We start from the raw sequence: 16,231 nt of genomic DNA, 5'->3' as shown, positions 1-16,231 counted from the left end.
ATCTTGAAACCTCTGAAGAGCTTTCAGCTTAAAACCAAAAATCCTCACATGCACTTATTTTCAACATCCATGCAATTGTTGATCGCCGAACCATGTATCAAAAAGGTAGAGAACTTTGGTAAAGCACCAAAAATAGAAATTCTATGGGTACATTAAGATTGTTCAGAACAGACTAGCATACAAATTTGGTTTTAGTTGCGCTACTTGTTAGTAAGAAGTGGTTGGTTGTTTGGTTGTTGTTGGTACTAAGAACTACTCACATCATGAACAAAATGTCGGTACTCAGGTCGTGATGAGATATTTGTTATTTTTCTTATTGGTGTGGCAAGACCGTGAATGCGTCTCGCGTCTTCGTTCTGGATGAGTTTTGATTTAGGTTTCGGTTTTATATCGATTTGGTTAGTTCATTGATTGATTTTGTTTTCGATTTAAGATGAGTCGAGTTTGAGGAAAGGAATAGATTTTAGGTGTGGTTTACAGTTTACAGAATTAAAAACGATCTCTCAACGCGTTTATCATGTCTTTCGATTTAATCGGACATTGAGAAATCGTTGCTTAAAAGTTATTCATAGTCTATATTATGTAAATGGAATTATGTTGAAAGCATGCACTGACAGAGACTCGAATCGAAAAGTTTTCGAAATGGGTTCATGTTGCCGCTTTGATTAATAGTTGGGTGATATTGGAATTAATGAGAAACATAGTGAAATATAAACTTGGCTTTAAAGCAGCAAAGCTAAAACCGCTTGGTGTACATAAATCTCTGAGTAAATCGGCCTAACATGGTAATATACATATTCAAAGTGTCTGAGTATTGGATGTTTCAGCTTTACCAGTTCTGTAGTGCTCTGCGGGCGTTTTGGAAGTGTTTTGTTGCCATCGGGAGCATGGATCTCCAGATCGCTGCGATAAGTGGGCAAAGTGTGGCTTCCATTGTCGTTTTGGGCTCCAATGCTAGTTATAAAGATGTAGTATTTATTAAAATTATATGGGGTTTAAAAAATTATTTGTACCAACCTTAAATCCGATGAAAATCGCTTCTTTCCAGACAGCACCACTGATCCACTGTTACCACTATTTCGCTGCTTAATGGATCCCCGCTGCGACATCACGTTGGATATGTCTTCTTCGGCGGAGAAGAACATCTCGGAAGGGTTCTCCGATGTCAGCGATATGGTTCGCTGCACTTCACGAGGCAGGTGATCTCCTCCCAGTCCCTGAACATGAAGCGCAATATCCGCAATCTCGAACTCCAAGGGATGCGAATGAGGCGCCGAGTGGGACATCTCGTCCGGTATCTGCAGTGGAAACAGAAAAATGTATTATTTTATCATATTTGGCCCAACAAAGGCGTAACTCACCTCATGCTCATCATCCAGAACATCCCCCGTAAGTCTGGAGTCGGAAATGCTCGTTTTGGGCGGCGACACCCGAAGCCTGTTCGAGTCCGAGCCGCGCCGATGACCAGTTCCTATGTCGCCTGCAGCCGCTTCGTGCTGCATCTGTAGTTTCTTGGAGGGACTATCCAGCAGGCGGGCGTAGGGGACCTCAACGGATGTCTGCCTTGTGCAGGGGTAACGCTTGCTCCTCCTTTCCAAAGTATTCGGAGAACCGATGCTCTCCCGGGACTTGTTGCGGCAATTTGGCTCTGGTTTCTCCACTCCGGCAGTTCCACTGGCCCCGATCTTAAACTTAGTGCCATCGGGCAGAGAGCAAAGGTCCGTCTTCTTGAGGCTTCCGTTCCGCAGATCACCAGCTGGCCTGTACAGCCGGCCTTTGCCATTGAAGTCTGCTGTGTCGTAGAGGGAAACGCAATGCAGACTGTAGGGTGGGGTATGGAAGACAAGTTGACCCTGGTGGAGTATGCTCTCGCCAAAACCGAAATCCTTATTATTGTTGATGATGCTGAAAATATAATAAGAGTTCATTAGTTGTATGTATACTCTTACGAAACGGTATCCTAAAATAATTGTGGATTATTGTGGACAATTTCAAACGATTCGAATTCTAATGATATCACTGTTTTTCATACGAAAAGCATTCTGTATTTATATCATTCTTGTGATTGTGTATTATAAATAATAACAAAGAAGTAAGTTGGATTCCAGAGTTTCTTTGAAGACGTTCGCAATTATACTTACAAGTAACGCGCAATGTTGTAGTTGTCATGAACGTCCTGTGCCGTTGGTTTAAAGAACTTCTGTCCATTTCTATTGCTTCCAAAGAAGACGCATCCACCGATACAGCCACAACGCGATATCTCACTGCCAGAGGACAGGGCACTTCCATTGTGGGACCACAGGAACCAAAGGCGCTTGAACTTAGCATCGTGCTCACGCAGGAAACTGCAAATCGAAGAAGATTATTAATTTTACAATCAATGAAGATATTGCTTGTGGTCTTACTTGTGCTGCACGAGATGCAGTTCGTGATCTGGAATGGGTAGGGCGGAAGCTCCCTCCAGCAAAATGGGTCCCAGCGAAGTGCAGCCCACCTCCACCCAATTCTCGGAAAGCTCTGATGTGTCCGGTGTTCGCTTGGTATGCGGCTCCGAAAAACTATCCCTTAGCTTTCGCGTCGCCTCCTCTCGAGAATCACGGCGTGAACAGGAGTATGAGCTGCGCTTTCCCGCCTTTCCGTGCGTCCCATAATGTGATACTCCGGCATCCTGAGACTTTAAGGAATCCTGGTCGGCTCGTCTCAGTTTTCCCGATCGATTGCTGCCCGTGGTGTTGGTGTTAAATGACGAACTCGTCGTGTGTAGCATAAACAAGCGCACTAGAATGGAGGGCAGCAGTCCGGAGATTCCCGACTTAACACGCTGGCCGTGAAGATTACAATTTGCCAGGCGGATGGGCGAGATCCAAGCATGCAATGCAGTGCCACTCTCTATCAGATAGACATCCACCGCGTCCACTGAAACCCGCGTCATTTTGTACTTAATATCCTCGGAGGAAGGACACTTGTACTTCTTCTCCTCCTTGGTTTGCGGGCATAGATTGCTGGGCACTCCATGGTGGCAGTTCCTTACAGTCTTAGGTGACTTCAGACAGTTCTCCGGGTCAATGGCCAGGAGGATGAGTGTCTCCAGACCAGTGACCACGTTCACCAGCTGTGGTAGAGTTAATTTACCGGTAAGTTTACCCAGCTGCACTTCCACTAGCCAGGAGTACTCTAATGTATCCTCGTCCAGAGCACAACCCTCATTACTGAACATGGCATGTCCTCTAACCTGGACTGCTGAGAGCATGAGGTGACCCTGGTTGATGTGCTGCTCCCTCTGCGAACGCTGCAGGCAATCTGAGGTTAGTAAATACGACGGACTCACTAGCACCTGCAGGGTTGTTTCATGATATTTCTTATTCATCTCGAAACCGAATCTCTCAATTAACACCACAGGACACGGGGGATCATTTTCATTGCAATTCTTCATTACATGCGCCTGAATGTCATGCACGATCACAGAAACCATCACCTCCAGGGGACGATATAGACGCGGATCGAAGGGTTTGCGCTTCTCCTCGGGCGCTTGAGTCTCTGAAATGGACTTGTTGGCCAGCTCTTTTTCTTTAGCCAGCAGTTGGTCTTTGGGGTTTAGCTGGGCAGCTCCGGGCTCCTTCATATTTACATTCGATTGCTCCATGTCCGTAAAATTCTGATCCTCGCCAAAAATATTCTCCTTAAGGTTTATAAAGTTGCGCAGCACATTTCCATAGGCCATAAGCACGGAACTACCTATTTCAAGTTCCACAGTAACATGATCCGCAGCCAGTGTTCCGGGATCGAAGTTACTATACTGTTCGGGTGGCTGTTGCCAGTTGCTCACTGGTGATTTTCTAACTTTAGGTATTCGCATGGGGCTCAGTAGAATCTCTTCTTTTTCCGGTGTGGTTATATCCGCTTGGGGATCCGGTCCTAAGGGCGGAACTGGGTGATAAACATACTGAATGGACAGCGCCAGGATAGGCACTGCCCAACAGTCGATCCAACCGGCAGAGCGCTGGCAAATCTTGCGCCACTTTTTCGAGTACAACTCCGGGCGCCGGATGAGCTTGCCCTCCCTGGTCAGCAGTCTTGCGTTCTCGTCTATAGCTAAAACAATAGGACGCACCGAGGACACTTCCGGTACGTACAAGCTCAAATCCAACCCCTCGCCGTGGATCCAGAACTTTAGAGTAACGGTTTTGGGAAGGAAATCATCAAAAGGTAGAGCGAAACTCATCTCAAACACGTCTCCACAGAAGGCCAAATGATTGTTCTCCTGGTTGGCACTACTGCAATCGATCCAATTATACTCGTTGCACAGCATTAGGATCTCGAACTCGTGCAATCTTATGCTAAAGTTGCAGGTGTACGGAACAAAACTGAGTATGTCCGGCCTGGCCTTATTCGCCCAATCCTCGATGAGGTCCTGGAAGAAGCACTTGTGTTTGTACACAATGAAAGCACTTGTCTTGCAGCCGGCCAGAGAGATGCTCCAATCTTGTGGTGCATTCCACTTGGTTGGATAATGGATTCGCACCTTGTACTCTAAGGACTCAAACTCCGCCAGGCTGCGATACTGCAGCGATGTGGTTGCTTCCACGTGAAAGAGCTGTCCCTGTATCTTGGAAGTATAGCCATCGGGATGCGTGACCCAGGGAATTGTAACCTCTACATAAGACGCTGGTCCCACGGTTATGTGCATGGCGTTCGTCTCTTTTTCTTTGGAAAAGAGTATGTCGATAGTGGCTTCATTGAGCACGCACAAGGTTACATCGAAGGATTGATAGCTGCGCAATTCTCCAGGCTGAGGAGTGGGTGTTACCTCCGCTTCCTTCCAATCCGAAGGATAAAAGTACCTGTAAAGGTGATCTCTTTGCCGATCTGCCCAGGGCCCGTAGCTGAAGTCGGTGCCTTTGAGGCACCTCGCATTTATTCCCCAGACTGGCGGCGAAGGCTCCACCACATCGCCGTTGGGCAGGACAATCTGAACGGGTTGCTCCGGCACAACGCCCGGTTCATCCATGTAAAAGTACAGATCCATTTGATTGGACATCATCACCACGAAGCCTTCGCCCATATATCGAGGTGGTTCATCAATCAATCCCGTGTATTTGGGACTCGGGCAGAAGAGCACTTTGGCATTCTCGACTTTGGCCTTCACGAAGTGCATAAAGTGATCCAATCTGCAGACAGCTGGCTTGGTACTGTAGGTACAGTGGGCCTCCTCCACGGAAATCGAGAGGGTAGTTGGCGTCAGTCGGTTTCCGAAGACAAAGCGACCGGAGCAGACGTCAATCTTGATCACTGGTATCAGATCCCGCCAGGTGGTGGCCTGCATTGCCTCCGAGTTCTTTACATTCTGAATCCTCTGGCTTTGACGAGCATTTTCCAGGTTCATGTGGTGCTCCTTCAACTTGTTTCTCTCCTCATTGCTCACCACATCCGTCGGTATGAGCAAAGATGGCTCCAGTCCAAATGTCTTCTCCAGCGTGTCGTACAAATCCGATCTATTGTATATGTGCAGTTCATAGCCATTTAGCTGGACCGAAAGTCGCGTGTCCGAGTGCGAAAGATCTAGTAAAAAAATTGTTAATCATGCAGGGTTAAGAGATCAAATTGCATTCCCAACTCACCCTCTGAAACATCCTTGGGCACATAGGACCGCCACCAGCGGAATATGAAGTATCCGTCCTGCGCTCGCACAGTGTAGTCATAGGTGATATACACAAAGTCTCGGAACATTATCTTGCCAGCCAGCGGGTTCAGGGCTACCGAGCCGATCTTGAAGTACGCTCCCTTGATGAACCAGCGGTTTGCGATCTTCGTTATCAACATCCCAATCACACGAGAATTGTAGAAGGTGATGTACGTCACCCAGGTGATCGTGGTCAGCAGCGAGGCGAGCAGCCATATCTGAAGTTATTGAGGATCAAATTAAGTACCAAGAAAAAGTATATATCGATTATCAATTATAAACTGGTTTGCTGTTTGGATCATCTTATGTAATATTTTTTACAAAACCCGTAAACGACATTCTAATTTGTTTTTTATTAAGTATAACCGTCAAGATAATGAATTTTTAAGTGCTCCAATTATGTGTGACTTTTAAGGCATTAAAGTTCAAATTCAAGCATTTGTCTTAATAATTTAAGGGATATTAAAATTCATTAATTATGTTTACTTACAACCTTTATTAAGTATAACGGTTAAGATAATGGATTTTTAAGTGCTCCAATTATATGTGACTTTTAGGGCATTAAAATTTAAATTTAAGAATTTTTCTTAATAATTTAAGGGATTATTTGTTGAAAAGTATTTTCTCATTCGTTTGTTCACACATTAACCAAAAACAAAGCAATGAATACAAATTCTCTGCCAAAATACAAGTTTATTACTACTTAATAAATTTTAAAAATTAAAAAACAGTATTTTATAAATCCTCCTGGAGAAAAAACGATCCAAGAATAATTTGCTCATTTGTGTTTAGTAGAAGAAATAACATCCAACTGATAAATTTTTAAATGTACTATAGATGGGATTGGGTAGATCCCCACAAACTTAATCGAAACAAAATTGCCAAAATTTACTACGTAAAATTTTCGGATATATCCCTCGTGTGGTCGTGGATTCGAATTCTCAACTGGACTTTAATGGGTACACAATCACAGACATGGAAATGAGCAGCTGGGCGACAACCTCGAGACCACTAGCAGATCCATGACTCGAGGACCTTGCAGGGTGTGTCGGTGAAGATGCAGCCGGTGAACTGATCACTCTGCTCCTCCTCGATTACGGTGCAGCCATTGGCATTGGTGAAGGCCAAGCCCCGGCCAAGGAGCTGGGACTCCCGGCACTGCTTCCGGCTACAGTGGGCGGGCCGGAAGTGGGCACGGCCAGTCAGCGGATTGATAAAGTCCGCCCAGTAGCCGTTGTGCATGATCTCGCGGGAATTGTGGCTGGCGAAGAGTACGAAGGAGCGCAAGGCATTGTCGACATCCGAGACCTGGAACCTCATCCCAATCATGCTAAAGTTCATCGAGCTGTCAAACCGGGCGTACGGATGCTGGAAGAGATGACGCATGTAGGCCACCAGCAGCTTGGGGCAAGCCACCACCCACATATCGGAGGGTGAGATCACGGACCGAAGGACATTATCGCTCCCCTTGATCAACGTCTGCGCGTCCTCCGGATAGTAGGAGGTGGTGTACGGCTGATCCACCGATGAAATGAGACCCTGGTACGCCGGACCCACGAGGTGCGGCATGTAAAACAGATCGGTGTGGCGGCTGTGGAGGATCGGAAACTGGGAATCCAGCACTCCCTGCTCATCCTCCGGTTCAATGTCCTGGTCGTCGGGGAAGGCCAGCACCGGAAAGCTGCTGCTTCCACTGGCCCGACGTATGTGGGTCATCACCTGGGCCTGCCGCGTCGCCAGGTAATGGATTAGCATCCGCAAAGGCGGCATATCTCGTCTGAGTTTCCGGTGGAAAAGTTTCGGATCAAAAAAAAAAACTAATGCTGCCCAATATCTTAGCGATTAGGGGAAATTTGGATGAACTGTTCGATGAGACTGCGTTTTAAAATAGAGATTGAAGACTGATTTGAGCTCTGATTTCTGGTTGATGACAGATTTTCGGGGGGTGTGTGCGATCTTGGTACTTTGAGTTTGTTGATTCTCAAGGCAACTTGTTCTTCTATCTAAGGACTACACAGTTCTGGCAAAGAGGGAATGTTAAATTGCAATAAACACTGACTTAGAAGATTAAATAAATAAATCGTTTATAATGGAAGATAGTCTGAGGGCTAGGAGTTTTTGAAAGGATCGAAACATCACAGAATAATTTTGAAGTATAATGCTACGTTTGCTAAGAACTAACTTGTTTGTTAGAAGGATAAACCGAAATATACAGACTTATAATTTACATAAGCTACAGAAAACTGCTTAAAGTTTGTTTTTAGAAAACAAATGCTTCTTATGGAGTAAACTTTTAACAAGTTGTTCAAGTTGTTAACTTCAAAAGAAAGAAATTCAATTCTTGTTATACATCTACAAAAGACTCTTTGTTGGTTTATTTTAATTTTCAATTTATAGTATAAGGATCAAGTTCTGAATTAAAAACGACAATAAGTGTATAATCTTGAGAGTCTTATCAGCTGAGAAAAAAATACTTCTAGTCAATATAAAAACTTTATTGTGATTGTTTTTACTTAAATTATTAAAGACCAGCAATTCCAAGCAGCGAACACTTAGATTTTATGGGTTCACTGAAAGGGCGAGAATTAAGGCACGTTATAAAAACCAAAAGGGAAATATTTTTTCTACAAATGCATTTTAAGCCTATCCAGTTGCAAATTATCTTTATTGCTGGCCGAAAAATGATTTTAGAACCCAATATTGTGAGATAAGAAACATTATTAAATTATATATATACGATTTTCAAAGGCAACACAATTACCCATTGTGTCGCCTTTTTAAAATTGAGTATTTTGGGTTTCTAATGATGATTACAGAATATATAGCTGTGGATCAGCCTAAAACCCCAGTAGTGTTATCAGTGGCCAGTGTGTCATTGACCAAATCCCGCTGATTGATAAGCCTTCCGCTTCTTCCTGCGGCCATTAAAGCATTAAACGTGGAGATAATGCCATTTGTCGGTTGATTCACTGGCATACCAGACTTATTAATCAAATTAAGTGTGCCCTCCTGATGCCTATTCAGTTTCGCATTCAACAGTATTCAGTACACTAAGGCCCCTTCTCACCATGCGCGCATCCAGATTCATGTCGTTCAGGGACACATTGTGGGTGCTGTTCCAGGTGCCCACTTCTGGGAACCCCATGGGCAGGCTGTCGTCGCTGGTGTCCTCCACTTCCAACGCCTCCATCGCTGCTGGTGTGTGTGTAACCGTGGGCGGGGCGGGGCGGCTTCGGATTAGGTGCGCCTGCTGTTTTTGCAGTTGTTGACGTTGTTGTTATTGCTGCTGCTCAGGTTTCGCACTCGCGATTATCGATTACTCATTGCCGCGCTCATTATCACCGATCACTGCAGGCTATATACATTGGCATCTTGCGATTATTGATTGCCTTACATTCGGCTTCTTAAATTTAAATTTAATTTACTATTCTACACACACACACAGTACACACTCAATACACACGCACACAGGTTCGATTTTTCCCACTTTGTTTCGGAGGTCGCGGGTGTCTCAATTTTCGATTCGTATTTCACGCCTATTTTCATCGAGGCAGCGCACTGCCTTCTATCACAGCGAGAGTTGCAACTACGCGGCCGCGTTTTAAGCTGGATTTGCTCGGTAATCGCTAGCTACTTAGCGCGAAAATAATAAAAATAATTTCGCCTCGAACGAAAACACTCCCATCGTTTCTTCTTCTTCGTATACAGCTGACCGACCAGGGCTGGACACGTGCCTCTTCGCGGCGGTCTGGCAACGCCGAGCGGCTGCGATAGTTACAGAGCGCACCAGAGACGCGCTCGTGTTTGATCGTGCATGTTGGTCGTTAATCATTTTAAATGTTTTAAAGTTAAACATGAGAAATTTGAAATTTTATTCCTGTTTGAGTTTATTTATTTAGTTAATAACACACATGTGTTTCGGAGCTATCTTTCCTACACTTTCTCGAAAAGGCACCACCGCATATCATTTTCAAATTCAAATTTGTTGTATATCTATAGATGGTACTAATAACAAATAAACTAACATACAGTTATTATTAAGAACCCAAACATGTAATTTATTTCGTTATCACCATCCTAAAAACTTTTAAAACGATAGTTTGATGCAAATTGGGATATGCCTTTCAAAAGGTTGCCTGGCAACGATTCAACGAAAACAATTTTTCACAAATTTCAGCTGACAGCAGGTGCTGGCTTTTAGTAGATTAATTTTATAAAACCAAAATGAGAATTATTCCGCTTCATACGACCAACACGGCGATCGTGTACAAGAATTCGGTGTGCTCCTTTGCCTCTCTTTTGGTCCTGGTTCTTATTGTACTTTCCGTAATGGTGCCCGTCCTTCTGGTGTCACTCCTGAGCCCCTACTCGGGTATATCTGAGTCCCGAGTTTTATACGAGCAGCCGAACCTAGAGTTTACCAACCAGTACATTTTTGTGGGTACAACTGAAGCAGAAGAATTCGAGGACGAGGAATCCCTAGTCGCCTGCAGCAGTTTCAGCAATTTCAACGACCAAATGGAAACTTTTACCAATAGCTGCACTACCACTAAGTATTGGACCGAAGATATGGACTACGATGGCCTGACAGATCGGGCGCATTTTCAAATAGAACTCCAGGATGTGCCAACCCGATTGCTTCGCTTTGATTTGCTGCTCTTCTTCAAAGCCAAACTGAAACACAAGTGTGTTCTTCAGCCTCCTTCCATGCTGGCCCATCAACTTCAAATGACCACTCGCTTCAAAAACGGGGAGATTAAGCTGAAAGGAGATCTAAGTCTTAAGCAATATGTGGACTTCACCTGCCCATTTCCGGGCCGCAACCTCAAGACTCAGTTTCGGGAAATTGAGGTGGACAGAAATGCCACCACAGAACAGTTCAAAATGGAATCCCTGCTAGCCCAAGCCAAGGCCAATCCGGCTTACTTCCAGCTCGCCGTTCAGGAGACATATTACAATACGTCATCTAGTTTTGAGCCAGGGCTCATCATTGATCTAGAATTCGACGTGCTCCAAGTGCCAGCCCGCTATCATCTTAGCATTTGGGAACGTCTTGGCCAATTTTGGCTGTACTTCGCCTCCTTCTTCGGGATCTCGTTTTACATCGTGAACAAGCTGAAGGACTATCTCTTCGGACGCCACATTGTTCGATCCTGGGAAATCATACCCTGGAAGAAGCTATACTGACACAAGCGCCGTTTTGGAGATGGACAACTTTTCGACTGGCGAGTGAGTTGGGCTGGCTGCTTTCGGTTTCCCAAGGCTTATTCATTGTCAGTCAAATAATAAATATAACAATTGTACAGAAAATTTAAGTGCAGAACAGAGGATCGAAGTGATCCGACTATTTATCCTGGTTATTGGACATCAGGGCCAGGTTGCCGAAGGAAGATGAAGCGGGCGTAGGCTCGGGAACGGGATCGAAGGCGCGGTTGTCCTCCAGAATGATAGTGGTGTGGGGATAGTGATCCAATTGCACGAAAAGATAGCGGTATTCCAGTTTGCCACAGCGAGCCTGAGAAAAGATAAAGTTAATAAGTAAAAAAGAGCTAGGGTTTTGTTATACAGCCTTATAAATAATACTAAAGCCTACCCTTCTCGACTCCAGTTGCACTGTAGCCTTGTTCCTCAAACCCTGAACATAGAACTGCATTCGCATGTGGGGCTTTCCATGGCGCTCGTAACTGGAGTGGGCCACATGCTGTCTACGACCCCGCCTAGATGTCTCGCCGAATCCCTTTATTGGCGCTCCAATAGCATCCTGAACACGCGGATCCTCAACAACACGTTTCAGTGCGTCTGCGTATATATTGTTTGGACTCTCACTGGAGAAAAGCTCCCGGAAAATGGCGAAGAACATCACGCAAGTGACCCCCAATCCGGCGATGATGATGGCCGTGTAGCTGGCCGTCTTCGTGTTTTCCTTGATCTTCTCACCGATCGGACGCACATCCGTGGACACTTGGGTGTTATCCTGCGCTCGTTGCAGTGATCCGCCACCGTCTGCATGATAAATTTAGTTAATAAATGGTAATAAACTTAACAGGAAGTCAATGCACAAACCGCGGGACGCTTCCTGGCGCAAATGTGGACTCCAGTGCATCGCCGCCGCACATCTTAGTCTGCTAAGGTTGGTGGGCAGAAGATTCTGCCGCTGGTTGACCAAATTGCGCAATAAAGCTAGCCGTGACATTGTTTAAGTGCAAATCAATGGTTAAAAAACAAATAAATGCACTTTACGAAAAAAAGAATTTTAATCAGCTGTTGACGAAAAGTGTTGCCACCTTATCGGGTATTAACTATCGATAAGACCCGCAGCTATATTTCTATTAGCCTTTAATTGGCATTTGCTTTCGTCTATATTTAAACATTTTTGTATCTCAGCAACTATTTACGTACATTTCAAAATCTTTTTAAATTCTTTAAAAATCTGTTTAAGTTGTTTATTTTCGATAATAGCTAATTTTGGCTTGAAATGGCCAAGTTCACAATTGCAAAAAAGCTGGCAACGCTGTCATCTGTTACTGTAAGCTTTTTTTACGTCAAAAATTCAGAAACCTGATAAAATAGGAAAAGTCATTCCCCTCCAGAAGCCAGTTACTCCACAGTTCGCCATCACGTCGCTCCCAACGTTTTTCGGTCGCATTCTCAGACGCTACTACGCGGTGAATACCAATCCCAGCAAGATCATGGTCGTCACACACAACGTCAAGGGATACGAAGAGTTCTCCAAGAAGATGGAGGAGCTGGAGAACGGAAACGAGGCGGTCCACGTCCTCTTCAGTGGCGGCAAGGACGAGAACGGACAGAGCTGGTGCCCCTACTGCGTCAAGGGTGAGAATCCCCTGATCCCAATGCGGTTAACCGCTTGCTATCCGATTTCCTAACCAATACATCACGTATGCGTACGATTGCAGCGGAGCCGGTGATACACGATGCCTTGAAGAAGGCCCCTGGCAATTCCCACTTTGTGCATGTGGATGTGGGAGAGCGGGCATAGTAAGTTGACAATTATAATAACACAAAAACAAATACAGCTGCGGTCAGAAAAATATAAGGGAATTATATCATATCTCCCCACCCTAGCCAGAGTTCGATATATTTTTGAACCTGGAGTTCAAGTAATGCTAAATTGAAATACGTCCCATTTTAAAACAAATAGTATTATTTTATGTGTTTCTTATCTGTAATGTTTATTTAAAAATATTTCTTATTGAGACATGTTTTCTGTTTATTTGCCATCGTTAAATAACATAAGTCACAATTGCTGCCAATCCTTGAAAACAATTTATAATTTAATAACGCGTACTCGCTAACATAATGTATTACTTTTGTATGGGGTATAAGTAAAAGCTAATTTATATACTACCGGATTTCGGTAATTTGCAGCTAGTCATTCAACCGCAACTGTGTGGTGATGAAATAAAAACTCGAGTGCTTATTCACACGCCGAGAACATTCATGATAAAAAACCATTAAACAGCGATAGCTTTACAATGCTCTTGAGTTGTGTTCATGCTGCCTGTTATCACTTGTTATCAAACCGTGGTGAACAATAAAGTAACACTTGTTTTCGCTGCAGCTGGAAGGACTTGAACTGTCCCTTTCGTAAGGACCCCAACACCCATCTGATCTTCTTGCCCACTTTGCTGCGCTGGAAGCAGCCTCAACGATTGGACGGCGAACGCTGCTCTAACCAGGATCTCGTCGAGATGATGTTCGAAGATGAGGATTAAGTCTTAGCGCCAGGGCAGTTTAACGTATGCATAAATATATTTTGGAACTTTACTCAAGTTGGAATACACAGAAGTCTACATACAATTAAAGCGTCCCTCAGTAGTTACTTTTGTACTTCTTGATCTCCACCATCACCACATGGATGTTGGTAAGCTGTGCGCGGGCATTGGGCGTGAGGAGCTTGTGGAAGCGGTGGTAGTACTGCACTAAACTGGCCAAAGCCAGCTGTAACAGCTGAGAGCCCGTTAACAGAGAAGGAAATGAGAGGAGCACTTCCCTGTTCAGCTCTTCCAGAGATTTTTTCCAGTTGGCCGAGAAGCTGGCCACCAAAGCAAGACTTCGTCGCTCCTGCTTTCTCAGCTCATCCATTTGGTCTTTCTCAAAAAAGTGCTCGCACTCCTTGACAAACTGAATAATACCTCCAAAATGTGGAGCCAGGATTTCCTCTACATACTCGGCACTCCGGGCAGTGAGCTGCTCCCTAAACGCCTCGGCTTCCTTGGAATTATCCCGCGTGTGCTCCATTAACACACCCAAAACCAAGTCGTAGTTATTTATCAGATAGATGAGCTGATCCTTGCGCGTTGGAAATATGGCAGCCATGCGCAGGATGAAGCACTCCACTTCGTTCTGGAGTTCCAGGAGCAATCTGCTAACCAATTCGTTAGGAAAGTGCTCCGAGATTCCAACAATAGCTGCGCTGAATTCAGCATAGCGGCGGGTTATCTGAAAAATATACGCATTTTATGACGGGGCATTTCTTTCAATCTGTTATCTATTATAAGCTATTGCTAAGGGTCTCCTCATGACATTCATTTTGCAGGTATTCATTAAAGGTGGTTTGGCAATAAGTTTTTGCATTTATATATCAAAAAGAACGTTATCGAATTTGGAATGGAATGGCATTCTATTAACAAAAAATGGTATGAACAAAAGATTCTTACATAGTGCGGTCCCAATTCCTTGTTGAACTTGGTAGGATCACAGTCATGAATGCTCTGTATATTTAAGCGGAAAACCAGCTCTAAACGTGGCCAAATAACCGCTTGCAGGGAGTCCCAATATCTGAATAGAAAATTGTTAGCAATGGTGGTTAGATAAAACGCCCACAAATTTTGCTTACTTGTCCAATGCAGGCACACAGCGTTTGTGGCACATTAGTTGATAGCGGAATATGAGATGGATGCATAGGAACATGGCTATGGTGTCAAAACAGTCGTGTATAGAGGTCTCCAGATTTTTCTAAGATCAAGAATTAGTTATCGCATTTGCATTTGAAAGTGGTTAACATAAACTTACAATCATGAGTGTTAATGTTTTGCCCATGATCTGGTTGAACAAATCTTGAGCTTGGGTACCGCGAACCATGAAGAATTCAGTAACAAAGAGATATTCCCGACAAGCGTTATCCACCAGGGCATATTGTTCCGAACGAAAGAGAGCTTCCACTGTGTACTATTAAAAAAAAGCAATTATAAAACTAATTATGAAAATAAACCAGCCATATATCCTACTCGATTCTTTAGCTGCGCATGGGGAACTATTATAGGTGCCTCTAGCTGCTGGTTCAGAATATCGCCTCGCTTTCCTATTGTAAAAATTGTGCTCTTGTGCTTTAAACTCGTTGTCTTGGAAAACAGTCCCTTGGAGACATTGTCCTCTATGCCCATTAGATCATCCTTTGTGCAGGACTCTTCGAATTTGAGGCTCGTCAATCGTGTGGAATAGCTCTGTAAAAAGGTATTCGAGGTAAAGTAAATAAAACTTTCACAATGTCACACACGAACCTTAAAGTAACTATAGTAAATCTTGCCCATCGTATCGATATATTCGCTGCATATCTCCTGGGCCACATGCCTCTCATTGGACAGGATAAACTCAAAGAAGAACTTGTGCTTCAACATGGCGTTCTGGGGAATCTGGTAGTTAGTCATGGGCTTGCGGAACTTGTATATCTGCTCCAGCAGATACGAGCGAATCTTGGACATGGCTTTGAGCCGGAGCTTCTGCAGCACATCGCTAACATCACTGGTGGACTTGGACTCGTTGAAGCTAAGCTCTTTGACAAGCGATAGCTTGTGATTCAGAACATTCAACTGGGTACTGAAATCCTTCTCCGTAACAGGGGTCTCCATTATTATATTGATCATTTCCTCGGAAACGGCCATGTCCTCAATAAACTGGGAGAGCTGAGCCTTGACTGATTGACGATTGGTCAGTTGAAGAGACATGGACACGGATTTTCTCTGCAGCTGGGTAATCTCTGTGCTGATGTTGTTCAAAACGCTCTGGAAGCTCATTAGCATGTTTTCCATTCGCTCCAACACATCGTCGCAATCGTTGATCTGATTGTGCAGGTTGGCTATATTCTGGGATTCGGCAATATAGTCTGTTGTTACAGGGAGATCATTTAAATATTTGATTACATATGTAAAGCAATGCCTTTCTTACCCTCTATGGACTTATTCTCCACCTCCTTGAACTCCTTTTCAATCTGTCGTGAGTACTGGCGCAGATCGGTGGTGTTTTTCAGGATTTCCCGCACCTCCTCGTTGTCCAATTGTTCCGTCATCTGCGGCGACGTCACCTCGGCCATTGTGACGTTAATTTTAAGGCAATTTTCCAATTGTTTTCCGCAATTACAAGAAAGAAAAGTATGTCATCAAAAAATGCACAGGTAAAAACAGCTGTTTTGTTATCGATGGGTGCAGGCTTTCTTGAATACCCCTAATGGTACTACAAATGATTTAGCTTTACAAATATAGCTATTTTTTAATGAATTTTTAAAAGCTTTCTTCAATTAATTGTATAAGG

At 44.1% G+C, this 16,231-nt stretch overlaps 6 protein-coding genes across 13 annotated transcripts in view; 2 read left to right on the top strand and 4 right to left on the bottom strand.

Annotated features, from left to right (window-relative positions):
* Positions 1 to 9,394, bottom strand: part of LOC108033619 (transmembrane protein KIAA1109 homolog) — a 29,628-nt gene extending 20,234 nt beyond the window's left edge. For 4 of the 8 annotated variants that reach the window (XM_050885435.1, XM_050885437.1, XM_050885436.1 and 1 more), the window contains exons 1-8: positions 8,748 to 9,394; positions 5,619 to 5,898; positions 2,406 to 5,559; positions 2,142 to 2,345; positions 1,362 to 1,905; positions 1,018 to 1,298; positions 834 to 954; positions 261 to 356 (exon numbers count right to left, since the gene is read on the bottom strand). In XM_050885435.1, coding sequence (XP_050741392.1) covers positions 261 to 356; positions 834 to 954; positions 1,018 to 1,298; positions 1,362 to 1,905; positions 2,142 to 2,345; positions 2,406 to 5,559; positions 5,619 to 5,898; positions 8,748 to 8,870 — 4,803 coding nt within the window. In that variant the 5' untranslated portion in view covers positions 8,871 to 9,394. The remainder of the gene's footprint in view (positions 1 to 260; positions 357 to 833; positions 955 to 1,017; positions 1,299 to 1,361; positions 1,906 to 2,141; positions 2,346 to 2,405; positions 5,560 to 5,618; positions 5,899 to 8,747) is intronic. The other 4 variants (XM_017107987.3, XM_017107990.3, XM_017107988.3 and 1 more) reach the window with 1 other exon arrangement.
* LOC108033623 (uncharacterized) lies at positions 6,354 to 7,828 on the bottom strand. Its single transcript, XM_017107996.3, has one exon. It carries the CDS (start codon positions 7,448 to 7,450, stop codon positions 6,692 to 6,694), a length of 759 nt encoding a protein of 252 aa, XP_016963485.1. The 5' UTR covers positions 7,451 to 7,828; the 3' UTR covers positions 6,354 to 6,691.
* Positions 9,395 to 9,824: 430 nt separating the features above from the next.
* On the top strand, positions 9,825 to 10,995 carry LOC108034337 (uncharacterized). Its single transcript, XM_017109220.3, has one exon. It carries the CDS (start codon positions 9,905 to 9,907, stop codon positions 10,865 to 10,867), a length of 963 nt encoding a protein of 320 aa, XP_016964709.1. The 5' UTR covers positions 9,825 to 9,904; the 3' UTR covers positions 10,868 to 10,995.
* On the bottom strand, positions 10,928 to 11,959 carry LOC108034338 (mitochondrial import inner membrane translocase subunit Tim21). The gene is made up of 3 exons (XM_017109221.3): positions 11,744 to 11,959; positions 11,274 to 11,683; positions 10,928 to 11,195 (listed from the first exon to the last, which is right to left on the bottom strand). Exons 1-3 carry the CDS (start codon positions 11,871 to 11,873, stop codon positions 11,025 to 11,027), a joined length of 711 nt encoding a protein of 236 aa, XP_016964710.1. The 5' UTR covers positions 11,874 to 11,959; the 3' UTR covers positions 10,928 to 11,024.
* Positions 11,960 to 12,057: 98 nt separating this feature from the next.
* On the top strand, positions 12,058 to 13,519 carry LOC108034152 (thioredoxin domain-containing protein 17). The gene is made up of 4 exons (XM_017108951.3): positions 12,058 to 12,206; positions 12,271 to 12,514; positions 12,598 to 12,679; positions 13,263 to 13,519. The coding sequence occupies exons 1-4, from the start codon at positions 12,156 to 12,158 to the stop codon at positions 13,414 to 13,416; spliced, it is 531 nt and encodes a 176-aa protein (XP_016964440.1). The 5' UTR covers positions 12,058 to 12,155; the 3' UTR covers positions 13,417 to 13,519.
* On the bottom strand, positions 13,435 to 16,114 carry LOC108034151 (vacuolar protein sorting-associated protein 52 homolog). The gene is made up of 7 exons (XM_017108950.3): positions 15,869 to 16,114; positions 15,205 to 15,806; positions 14,932 to 15,147; positions 14,717 to 14,872; positions 14,541 to 14,659; positions 14,362 to 14,482; positions 13,435 to 14,143 (listed from the first exon to the last, which is right to left on the bottom strand). The coding sequence occupies exons 1-7, from the start codon at positions 16,011 to 16,013 to the stop codon at positions 13,514 to 13,516; spliced, it is 1,989 nt and encodes a 662-aa protein (XP_016964439.1). The 5' UTR covers positions 16,014 to 16,114; the 3' UTR covers positions 13,435 to 13,513.
* Positions 16,115 to 16,231: the final 117 nt, after the last annotated feature.

This window comes from Drosophila biarmipes, chromosome 2L (genome assembly GCF_025231255.1).
Source record: "Drosophila biarmipes strain raj3 chromosome 2L, RU_DBia_V1.1, whole genome shotgun sequence".
In the NCBI taxonomy this organism is placed as follows: Eukaryota; Metazoa; Arthropoda; class Insecta; order Diptera; family Drosophilidae; genus Drosophila; species Drosophila biarmipes.
Note: the sequence above shows the minus strand (reverse complement) of the source record. Positions and strands in the feature narration are given on the sequence as shown.

Excerpts from the sequence above, each read along its gene's own strand:
- LOC108033623 (XM_017107996.3), bottom strand. The coding sequence starts at position 7,450 with ATGCCGCCTTTGCGGATGCTAATCCATTACCTGGCGACGCGGCAGGCC.
- LOC108034337 (XM_017109220.3), top strand. The coding sequence starts at position 9,905 with ATGAGAATTATTCCGCTTCATACGACCAACACGGCGATCGTGTACAAG.
- LOC108034338 (XM_017109221.3), bottom strand. The coding sequence starts at position 11,873 with ATGTCACGGCTAGCTTTATTGCGCAATTTGGTCAACCAGCGGCAGAAT. Across the intron at positions 11,684-11,743 it reads GCGCCAGGAAGCGTCCCGCG|ACGGTGGCGGATCACTGCAA; the intron begins GTTTGTGCATTG and ends TTTATCATGCAG. Across the intron at positions 11,196-11,273 it reads TGCAACTGGAGTCGAGAAGG|GCTCGCTGTGGCAAACTGGA; the intron begins GTAGGCTTTAGT and ends ATCTTTTCTCAG.
- LOC108034152 (XM_017108951.3), top strand. The coding sequence starts at position 12,156 with ATGGCCAAGTTCACAATTGCAAAAAAGCTGGCAACGCTGTCATCTGTT. Across the intron at positions 12,207-12,270 it reads CAACGCTGTCATCTGTTACT|AAGCCAGTTACTCCACAGTT; the intron begins GTAAGCTTTTTT and ends ATTCCCCTCCAG. Across the intron at positions 12,515-12,597 it reads GTGCCCCTACTGCGTCAAGG|CGGAGCCGGTGATACACGAT; the intron begins GTGAGAATCCCC and ends GTACGATTGCAG.
- LOC108034151 (XM_017108950.3), bottom strand. The coding sequence starts at position 16,013 with ATGGCCGAGGTGACGTCGCCGCAGATGACGGAACAATTGGACAACGAG. Across the intron at positions 15,148-15,204 it reads TTTACTATAGTTACTTTAAG|AGCTATTCCACACGATTGAC; the intron begins GTTCGTGTGTGA and ends ACCTTTTTACAG. Across the intron at positions 14,660-14,716 it reads AAACATTAACACTCATGATT|AAAAATCTGGAGACCTCTAT; the intron begins GTAAGTTTATGT and ends TCTTGATCTTAG.